The sequence below is a fragment of the Drosophila santomea genome, chromosome 3R (assembly GCF_016746245.2).
Source record: "Drosophila santomea strain STO CAGO 1482 chromosome 3R, Prin_Dsan_1.1, whole genome shotgun sequence".
Lineage (NCBI taxonomy): Eukaryota > Metazoa > Arthropoda > Insecta > Diptera > Drosophilidae > Drosophila > Drosophila santomea.
This window is the reverse complement of record NC_053019.2, coordinates 12,026,763-12,038,346: the sequence shown is the minus strand read 5'-3', so window position 1 is coordinate 12,038,346 and position 11,584 is coordinate 12,026,763. Positions and strand designations below refer to the sequence as shown.

General features: G+C 44.6%; 1 protein-coding gene across 16 annotated transcripts in view; it reads left to right on the top strand.

Annotated features, from left to right (window-relative positions):
- Positions 1-11,584, top strand: part of LOC120451237 (collagen alpha chain CG42342) — a 70,864-nt gene that overhangs the window by 4,064 nt on the left and 55,216 nt on the right. For all 16 annotated transcript variants that reach the window (XM_039634739.2, XM_039634749.2, XM_039634742.2 and 13 more), the window contains exon 2: positions 6,491-7,717. In XM_039634739.2, coding sequence (XP_039490673.1) covers positions 6,985-7,717 — 733 coding nt within the window. In that variant the 5' untranslated portion in view covers positions 6,491-6,984. The remainder of the gene's footprint in view (positions 1-6,490; positions 7,718-11,584) is intronic.

Here is an 11,584-nt window from a genome sequence, read left to right as displayed (position 1 = left end):
GTGGAAGCCCACAGGTTGCAGGCAACAAATTACTTAAATGCCAAGCCGAAAAGTCTGCGCAAAAGCTTATGTGGAAATTTAAATTGGCGAGGGACGCGGACGGGTGCAGACGGGTGACGGCGGAAACTCCGTTGGAAACTCTTTCCCTTTGCGGTTACCTTGCACTTTTGGCCGCAACGAACTGGTGGCACATACGAGGCAGGATGAGATATGAGACAACATTTTATGGACCAGCCAGTTCATTCAGTTCCCATTAAAATGCACAACATTGTAGTGATGTTAATTCTTAAAGTACGCAAATCTTTTGTTTTCTTTCACTTATTAATGATTGAAAAGGGAACTATTGTAAATGTATTGTTTTACCTCTTTAGAGCTCTATTCGGGGTGGTATCATATGCTTAATCTGTCGGATCAAAGCGGTCAGCTTGATTCCGGGATTATCAATACTTTGAGCCTTGGGACTTATGGGCAGATTATCTCTGCCTGATGGGTAATGTAAGCTTCGGATTTTAAACGATTCTTGAGAAATTTGTTTGAAAGAACAAAATAATTGCCAGAAAAGGTAACTGCTTTCGATCTAAACAGAATGCTAACATTCACAGCCCCTCTGAATCTATTTCAGTGTGCAGCAGAAGCCAGCTAGATTTATCGACCATTCATCTAACTTATCACATCTCATTCACCTCCATGTACTATCTGTCCCTATGCCATTTCCCACGATGTGGGGCCTTTTCCAGCTCAGGTTGCATTCTCATTGGCAACTCGTGCGCCTTCAGTGCAGAAGTTAAGCGCTTTCCTGTGCCTTCAGAGCCAGATCAGAGCGCAATTGATGGCCAACAGCTCAGAGCCTTTAACCCGCCTTAGCCGCAGCATGACAATGCCACACAGAGAATGAAATGGGCAGAACCAGAGGAGCAGACTCGAAGAGGCGGAGACGGAAAAGTAGACAGAGATGGAGACGGAGACTGAGACCAAGAACCCCTGGTCCCCTGGCGAATGTCCAGCTGTGTCTGTTTACATAGCCACAGCTCTTTAGCAGCCCGTCTGGACATCGGACCTCGTTTCATGTTCTCCTCGTCCGGGTTTGTGCTTCAATTTGCGCCTCAGACGAGCGGGTGGAGGCGATGGTGGACCTGCGGGCTTGGCCAGTCCGTTGGACGACCTTTCGACGGGGTCGCGGATTTACATTTGTTGCTTCTCTCGGCGCCAACTCATTCATAAAAACGCACGCAAAGTCAAGCGTTGCAAGTTGAAGGTTGCCCCGCCTGTGGTTTCTCCTCCTCCCAGTCCACCTTTTATTATAACCCACCTTGCCTGCACTCGCCTTCTGTGCTCGAGCTTTTATGCAGTTAAGTGCTTAGTTGCGTGTAACTTTACACTGTTTAACAAACTCGCTCACTCACCGCACAGTGAGTCAAAGGAGTTTCTGAATGGAGTACTACTCGTACTCGCAGAAAGGGTTAAAAACGAATAGGAAATGGGTGGGATCACCGGTTGGCTGTAGGCGACTTTTAACTCACTGAATAAGTGTGACTGTCGTGTGTGCCAGCTGCAAATATGAAGAGATACACCAACAGAAATTGTACATTATCACATTAATATGTCAAATAAACCCGTATAACACATATAGAAATTATTCAACTAACAAGAAAGATTTTTTGAGTGGAAATTTAACAATTTAAATGAGGAATTTAATTGGTCAAAATGCTATAAATTATATATTTAGAAAAAAGGTCTTTTTCACTTTAATTGCTCCTAAAGTTTTCAGTACACTGAAGGACATTTATTAGAGTTAGTTAAACCAACCATTCGCAGGAGTGTGTGGGCCAAGAGTTAATTACGATTCCTGTTAAGGTTGTTAAGCAGCTTGCTGCCTCAAATGAAATCAAATAAAGTGAATGGTGGCCATAAAAAAGGGAATACCTGTGCAATGGAAAGCATAGAAGCCAGCAGAGATGAGGTTGGAAAATGTCCTGAGGTGCGAGCGGGCAGTAAAAAAAAAAGGAGTGAAGGCTGTCGGGCAGCCAAGAAACAAAAGTAAACATTGCGTGCCAAAATTCCGGAAATTTTTAAGAGTCACAGCATGTGTAAGCTGAGTTTTTACAAGCAGACACACACACGCACAATAACTTCCTAGACCGCACCACTACACCCCCAGTTCTTGAGCAACCTGCCCAACACCCACCTTCCACCCTCCCCCCTTGTATTCGTCTTCCGTCTGGGTCCATTCCTTGGTGCCATGTTTCCTGTCTAAGTGCTAAATTGAAATTCCGAAATTAAGTAATTTCTCCCAAGGGCGACTTCAGCTGGAAATCTTTAGCAAATGTGGACACACACACTCGCTTTCCCAGCTGGCCACGCCCATCAGTGTTGCCAAGCACGCCCACAAGGAGGCAACAACGAAAACAGTAAAATAAACAATAGCAACAACAACAAGGCTTGCCAATGAATTGCACTAATAGTTTGTGTGTAAAAGCTGCCTGTTGTAAAAGCAGGCACATAAAAAGAAAATCCCCAAACTGTTTGGAGTAGCAGCAACCGCATCTACATGAGAACAAGCAGTAAAAATTATAGGGAAATAGCAAACGACGCACACATAAGTATTTCTTTACGGACATTAAAGCTAACACCAAGATTCCCCTTGTATCCAATGACGCGCATCGTTTAATCCTAAACTAGAGAGCGGACATAAAAAGTGCAGGCATATCCCAAAAGACCAGTTGAATGGCACCTTGAGGAGGACTGTACACGTCGAGTGTCGGCAGGACGTAAAATGTTAGAAAGTTGCTTGTTTTATGAGGATCTACGCAGCTCTAAACTTTACCGGGATCTCATTTCTAGGAAATAGAATTTAATGGTCTGGTTTTAGGTAATCTTATCTTCGGCACACAAGAATAGGTTGATTTCTTTTGTTGTTGAAAGTTCATTAACCGCAACTCATTCCTTTTAAATACCCTGCTCGAAATATTCAAATTTCCAACCAACAGCCAGCTTGCTTGCCTGCAACTTCCAGCGGATCCTTAATCAAAATCGAAATGGCTCAACACTTTCTATGGTCGCTGTCTTCCAAAATCGAAAGTTTGCCAACTCATTCCGTCACGACCCACCGAACACCACCCACTTTGCTTGCAACATTGTCGTCCTTTCTTGGCCCTATTTCAGTTAACTTCAAGAAACTTCGCTACTCCAGCTTCCTCAATATTTTTCAATTTAAATGATGGAGCAGGAAAAAAATGGCAAGGATGTGAGAGGAAATGACGCTTCACACTGCTGAGCAAGGGGTTGGGGGTTACGGGTCCTGGCTGCCAAAAGAAAAAAGAGTGAAGAAAAGCTGGGAAAGGGAAACGAGGCAACTTAAACACTTCTTGCATTTTTCCTATGGCACGACAACTATTTATTGCCTCGCCCAAAAATCCAGACGAAGCTGCCAGGGATTCCCTGTTGTTGTTGGGCTTCTTGTCGCCATTGTTGTTGTTGTTCTTGTTGCTGTTGCTTACTTCTGTAGTGGCATCAAGAAAGTTCTTTGATATTGCCGGCGGCAGGAACACCGTACACCTTAAGAAAAGTAAAATATTTCTAACAAACTCCTGAAACTATTTCCTATATGCGTGACGTCTGATAAGTAGAGATTATAAAACTACAATTGTTCCATTGGGTAGTTGTTTTTTTGATGTTTCTTATTATTTGATTGGTGTAGTATTAATTTGGAATTACAAAAATCTGTATTTGTGTGATGTAAATGTTAAAATGCAGACTTAAATAATTTGAAAAGGTATGACTGTGGTAAAGGCTTACGGTTTATTAAAATTATTTGAAAACTTAGGACAATGTTACAGGTTTATTAGTAGGGAGTTTTTATTTAGCAGTTTCGTTTTATTGCATGTCTTTTTTTCGAGTGTAATGCTTCGAAAGTTGGCTACCATGTTGATGACGTTGTATATTAGGGTTGGTGTTGGCTATGCTGATGGTGATGATGATGATGAAAAATGCACATGTGTTGCTAACGGCCCAATTATTTTTATTGTTTATTTACTTTGATTTGAACCTCTTTGCCCTTTGCTTTGTGTGCTGTTGGCCATCATCATTTCATGTTTTTATTTGCCACTACCGAACCGGACTCGTGGCCATGTTCTTATTCGGGTTATTTGGGTTTGGTTTGCGCATTTGTGCGTAACGAATAAATTTACCCATATAAATAAGGACAATAATCCCTTTGAATGCATTGCAATTGAGCTTTTTACAGCCATTGACTGTAACCCTCCCCCCGCCCCCCTCCAATAGGGACACAAATCACACGCTCACACACACACACTTGCGCGCAGGCACACAAACACACGTACGTGTGGCACTTAACTCAACATTGTTGGATGGCTTAGAATGCTTTTGCCTCTTGGGCAGGATTCCACTACGTTTTAGGAGTCCGGCTAAAACCATTTCAATTCCGTCTTGATTTGCATTTCAATTCCAAATCAAATTTTTCAATTGCCAGCTGGACGCCTTCACCCACCCACCCACTCACACACACACACGCCTATCAGAATATGTGCTAAGTGGCCGCACACACACCAGTGTAATTCAATTTGGTTTGGCAGGACGCACAAATTCATAGCATACTTTTTAGAGCTGCTTGACCGATTCGAATCTTCAAACTCCCCATGTAATTGACAAAAGCTGCGCTCCATGGCGCTCCTCGAAATTTGAAATCAATTTATTTTAAATTGAGTTAGCTGTCCCCAGTCCGGGAACGCCGGAATAGCATTAACCTTTGGCAGCTACATTGTGTAAAATCGAAATCGATATGGCAGAGATGCTGGGTGTTCGACGTCGGCCAAGGGAATGGGTTATTTCAGTAGCCAGCCAATTGCAGTGTCAGCTGAAAAACACAGTTCAGCCACTGAACGAACAACGAACAACCATATATGCTCTTATTTGTTAAATTAAAAGCTTCTCCACCGCCTTGCAGTTGTTATTGTTGTTTCCCGGCCAGCGGCGTCGTCATCATCCGCATGCTCATCATCGTCGTCTTCATTTGCCATTATTGGCTCCGGAGCGCACAAGACTTTCAATTAGTTTTATTAGGGTGTTCCAAACATTCCATTGACTCGAAATCAAGGGGGTTTTCAGAGGGTGGAGGTGGAGGTGGAGGTGGTTGGCGTTGGCTTCGACTTTGGATATCCATTGTTGTTTTCGACCCGATGCCGATGCTGCTTCTGTTTGATATTGGCCTTTTGACTTTTATGCTTTTTTCGGGTTTGGCGCAATTTTCGCTTTTTGCGGTTGCGGCGGCTCCTGCCTTTTGGTGATGATGGTGAGGGGCCTTTTCAATGGCACGATTGTTTTTTGAGTTTTATTGGGGCTCCTCTTATTGTTGTTTTGGTTGTTAGGCGCATGATTGCGCAATGCCAACGCACAGCAAATACGAAATATTAGATGATTAAATATGTACGAGTCTGCATGTGCCAAAGACTCCACTGTGTGGGTGCGGAAATGTTAAATCAGCAATTTAGGCCGCATAATGAATAAGCGAATTAAATATTAGAAACTTAAATTTCTTCTATATTGTCATAATCCGTAATTTTAAACCTATATAGATCATATGTATGTATCAGAACTGAGGAAATTCCATTGATAGAAATTGAGTTTGAAACAGACTTTATGATCTTCATAATCCCAACCCTGCAATAGCACTTATGAATCATAAAGAATTCCTTTTAATTATTCTTGAGTTATAGTTTTCAACTTTTCCGAAAACTCCCGCCAGGGGCTACCATATTGGTCAACTTTGGCATACTTTTAAAGCTGTTGCTTTTTTCGTGTACTTTTATATGGAAAACTTGTTAAAAAGTTCTCAAGCTCATTTCATTTCTCTAAAGAGCATTACCGTTTCGTTGTCTTCCCCTCCGACAATCCCATCGCAATAATTTCCACTTTATGACTTTTGTATTGCCAAACGCCCCCATTCTCCGCCAATTTCCCCTTCTTCTGTCGGTGGCATGTGGGGCAGAGTTGAAGGCAACAAATGTTTTTGACACGACAAGTCCATGGGTCAAATGCCCCTTCACGTCTTGTCGCTGCTGCTTCGGATGTTTTTTATTTGTTTCATGTTCTTTGCGTATTTCTTTTTTAATGCTCGTCTTTTTTCGTATATTTTTTGTTTTCGTATTTTTTGTCAGTGGCTGTTACTGCTACTTGAGCTAGAAAAAAGTTTTGTGCGAAAAGTTTCGGTTGCCCGATTCTTGCGAGGTGCTTGGAACTGAACTCAGTTGCCTTGGCTGCCAGTTGGGTGCGCCTGGTTGAACTTCGGTGAAGAAAGCCGAGCCCGGCTGATTATTGAAAATGTGGCGACACCGTTGACGGTCCAGTTTGCACATAATTCATGGGGTAAAAAATGTATATATATATTTGTATATATACGAGTAGCTTGGTACCCTTAAGAAAAGTTTGGCCCAACTTTATTTTTCACTTTTCTTCTCATTTCATGTCGTTGCAGTTGAAAAGTGAACGCAGAGCTAAATAAGTTGCAATGTGAAGAGCCCTGAAAAGACAAGTGCGAACCGAGGAACTGCACCGAGGACTTGTCGACGACTGGCAGGACCAGCTGCCACAGCAGCGATTGACAGGACAAAAACAAAGCCCAACTAGCTGAGAGGACTTCCCGCTCGAGTGGCACGAGCAGCAAAAGTTTAGCGTTGTTTTTCCGTTCCATGGCCCCCGGAAAAGTGCAGCAGCAACGGGGCGCAATGTGCTGGCCAACTACCGCAGTCGAAGAATAGAAAATCACTCGAAGGCCTTGCCCAAATAAAAAGCGTTCAAAAGCAAGAAAGTAGAGACTAAAATAAAAAAGAGCAACCACTGCGGTGCAGCATATGTGCTATCGCTGTGCTTTTTTTCTGTGATGCCACAAGGACACAAGGACACTTCAAGTGACAGCAACATACGCGAGTTTTTCGTTCGTGGAGAGCCTTCCAACTAAGACGCAGCAGTATGCGCAAACACAAAGCGCCGCCCAGCGGCAGTCCAAGGACAATGGCCCAGGACATTTCGCAATCGGAGCCATCGGGTGGCAACGGGCAATCCCCCGCAGCACCAACAGCAGCAACAGCATCCGTGGAAGCCCCACAGCAGAGCCTGCTACTGGGCCACAATGCGGCGGATGCCTCCGCCACTGCAGCAGCAGTAGCTAGTCGCCTGGCCCCGCCCCCCTGTAAGCATCCCATTAACAACAGCAACAGCAACAACAGCAGCAGCAGCTACAACAGCAGCAGCAGCAAGGAGCGACCTCGCCCCACAGTCCGGTTCATATCCCTGCTGCACGTGGCCAGCTACGTGCTGTGCCTGTGCGCCTTCAGCTTCGCCCTCTACGGCAATGTGCGGCAGACGCGGCTGGAGCAGCGGATGCAGCGCCTTCAACAGCTGGACGCCCGCATCGTGGAGCTGGAGCTGCGCCTGGAGCAGCAGCAGCTGCTCCACTGGCCCGCCGAACAGACGCAGGTCTTGGCCAGTCATCCCAGCGACACAGACAGTGGCAACAGCAATAACGGCAGCAAGCACCTCGAGTTGCACGTGCGACGGGAGCTGCACCGCCTGCGACGGGATGTTTCGCATCTGCAGCTCACGAGGCGCCAGCAGCGACGCCAGGCAGCAGAGGCGGCGGCAGCAGCGGCCAGCGGAGAGGCAGGATCCGGATCTGGAGGTGGACAGTGCCAGTGTCAGCCAGGTGAGCAAAAAATATTTTATATTTATGATTTAATACCAAGCACTTTGATTGTTTATCCAAAAGATCTTATTTACATATAAAGCCTTAATTCAATGTGGTGTTCTTTCTTTTAAAACCTTTAAGGTTTAAATCTTTAAAATCCTTTATTAAAAATTACAAAAATATCTACATATATAGAACCAAATTAACAGTAGTTAAATAAAGTAATGAACTATGCCAGTAAGATTTTATCCATTTGCAATAATCAATAAATTGATTGCACAAAACCAATTTTCAGTAGGTCATAATTAGTCTGAAACTTTACTGAGAAACAATGTGAATCTTAGTTTAGTTTTCAGTTCAACATGTTGGTTAACCAACGAGTTATTCCTTTAAACGCTTCGTCTCTTTAACGAAGGAGCTTGCCCTACACATTGGCAGTCCTGTCAATTTGGTAGCCACAGGGTTGGCCATGAACATGAACCGCCTACATTTGCGGTCAGCGCGCAATTGGTCAGAAATGTCAGACACACGCACACTGTTACAGCTACACCCATACAGCCATAAGTCAACAAGTCGTTGGGCCAGTCTGTGTGAGCCTATTGTGCGTGTTCGTGTGGTCCACGAAATTTAATTATTTGTTTCCGGGCCAAATTTATGGCAGTTTAGAGATTTCATTAATTGGAAAAGTGTTTTCCCAACACACAACCTTATGCGGAAAATTGGGGAATGGTGGTGGTGGTGGTGGTGAAGGTTTAGGTTGAGTCGCCACCATGCCTTCCTTCAGTTTTTCCCAATTTTCCCGACAACGTTTTTCTCCAGCTTTTTCCTTTCTTTGCCTGCTGCCTGTCTCTAGTGACATTACCGAAACTTTGATTACTCGGGGATTAGCAGAGCACTCCCCGGCACACACCCACACGCACAAGGACGCACACACACTCTCTTAGACATACACGCACACTCACTTGCATAAATAAGCACTCGGAAAGTGCCAGTTTGCCTTGTGGTTTGCATAAATTTTGCTAAAAATACTTTTTGAAAACTTTTGCGACACTCACGCGGCGGGATAAGCTCCCTGACCTTCTCTCGATTGTGTGGTGTAGCTGCAGCTCCTTGTTCGTCCTTGTTTCCATTCCACTCTGAAACGGCTCCGTGCCAGAAGTCTGCTCGTATTAACGCAATTTGTCTTGACATTCGCACAATTAACTCAGCCGCTAAGCTGCTGGACAAACTTTGTGGCTAATCCCACTGATTCAGATTCCCGCTGCCATGCATTGAGCATATGACGCATACGCAACGTGGGCCTGGACCAGGACCAGGACCAGGGACAGGGACAGGGCCATGGCCAGGACCAACAGGCCAGTAAACGCTCGACGCAATTATTTAACAACTTCGCCAATTCCAGCGAAGGAAGCTGCAGACAAGATAGGGCCAAAAGTTTTATAATCGATGCGCTGGCAGGTCGAAAGTTTCGCCCGCCTGGCAACGGTCGAAGTTTCTTTTCAAAGTCACTGCATATAAATAAATTTCACCCACTCAAGGCGAGAGGGAAAGACAAAGAGACACTCCCTGCCAAAGGAGGATCCTCGATAAGCGCGTGCCAGGCGCCAGGACACAGCCTTTTCACAACTTTAATCCCCGCACAATAAATCAAAGCAGTTGCGGGGGCGGCTGCTAAAGGCTGAAGGACTTGTCACTTGCTTATCTGAGGCGTAGACGATGCGGCAAAGTCATCATCGCTTAAGCCAAGTTGTATTCCTGTATCTCTCTATCCCTGCATATATGCAGGCCGGGACTACCGACTACCCACCCAATCTCCCGTTCAGGATCTCTCGATTGCCTGCGAAGTTCACGTCAAGGACATTGCAGTTGCTGGCAAAAAAGATAAGCCAGAGGGACTGCCGCATTCCGATTAAGTCGATTACTTTTGGGTTTTATCGACGTGATAAAATTAGTGCGACAGCAGTTGGCAGTCGAGTGCCATGGCATTAAAAGCAATCCCACATTTTGGTAAGCGAAACGGAAGTAAGTGAGCGAGCAGTGGCACACGACACACTCAAAAGCTTCAAGGACTTGCTCCTTACTGTGCAGGACTAAAGCCGATTACCTAGACGCTTGAAATTGCATAACTATTCGAATATAAAAATTAAAAATTGTTTTTTAAATTTATTAAGTATTAAAGAATGTCAGTCAAATTTGATTTGTATCAGCGAAACGTGCATTGTTATGGAAATTAAGAGCTTGAATTAATTAGTAGGAATTATTTTAGCATCAAAAAACATAAATGTAAATAGATGTATTTGTAACAAGCCAGCTTAAAGCTAATTTCCCTTCACATGGCGCTTTAAAGAGCTAATTTAATTGATTAGCGAGACAGCATAAAAATAATTTAAATTCATTTCCCAGCGGAGTGTGATTTTACTGCGGAAACTGCAGCGAAACCAGCTCAAAGTTGGGCGCTTTGGACATCTCATTTTTTATGAGCATTCTAAATTTTAGCATTCGAAATTTATGAGGGTCCCATGGTGCCACCACAAACACACAAGGACATGGCTGGCCGGGCTTGTCAAACTGCAAATGACATTTGGCCACTTCTCATCCACTCGCATCCTTAGCTGCCATCCCATTCCCGAAACTGCTGTTGCATCATCCGCTTTGAAGGGGATGAGTATCGAGTTCCAAGTTCCGGGTTCCTGCTGCTGCTGCCGATGCTGCTGCTGGTGGCGAGGTTAAGGGTTGAAGCATACGAGTTTAGGTAACGATACACGGGTCTACGGTCCAGTTCAGTCCAGTACGGTACGGTTCGGTCTGCTGCCACTCTCGTTGTCCAGCTGAAAACCCTCAATTTATCATAGCCGAGCGCAAAATCCACTTTAGCAGCTGGGCCAGCGACATCGTTGGCTGCGTGTGACATTTTGCAAAGCCAAAATATGTAGAACATGCCACAGAGACACATCCAGATAGTCAGTAGAGGAGTGGAGTGGAGGACTCACAAATCCAGCCAGAAACAGTCGCTCACTGGCTCAAAGCAGCAGTTAGGAAAATGGCATATGAACTATGGAAATTCCCAATTAGGTTTTAATGCGTACAAGTGCTTTTTATTCACTGCAATTTCTCACTGGGCCCCCAGACTGCCACAAAGCTGAAGGATGAGGATGGCAGTGTGGCTGTGGATGGGTTCCTACTCCTGGAATTCAACTCACGATTCAGATGCTGGCTAGCTACTTCCAGCCAGCAACATCCCCCGTGTGTGTGTATGTGTGTCTGTTGCGTTTATTTGCCAGTCATAAATTTCAATCACGTTGCCGGGCATAACACCGAGTGGATATACTCCATATATCAGCTATGCTCTCCTGATTCTGATTCCCGGCCTTTCTCTGCATATGCTGTTTGGTAGCACCTGCCAACCCCTCATCGTCTTTCATTTTTTCCTCTGGTTGTCAGTGCACAGAGAAAAAAGAAATATTAAATGATACATCATGCTTATACGTGTACAGTGACGTGACACTGAGATATTTCCAAAGGTGAAGAAGGCAGACTAAAGTCAAACCTTAAATGGTTACTGTTATTATTCGGGCGTTGCTTGGCAATACAATATACATTGGCAGCTATATAAAATTTCTAATTGCTTATTTCTCTTTATTTATCACATATTATTTGTTCAAGGATAAGCCCATATTTATCGTAACTTTTCAAATAAACCCCCTTCTGCGACAAGGTGTGTGAATTTGATACGAGGAAGTGCTTCTTTCTGTGCACATCTGCGTGTGGTTCTTTGGGGCGTGTCGACTTGGCCGAGTGACAAAACCACCCATTGCCTGGTCCTTCGAGCGTGCCCACAGAGGCTTGTGCGGTTTTCGGGCTCAGAGCACCACCGAGCCATCGCAC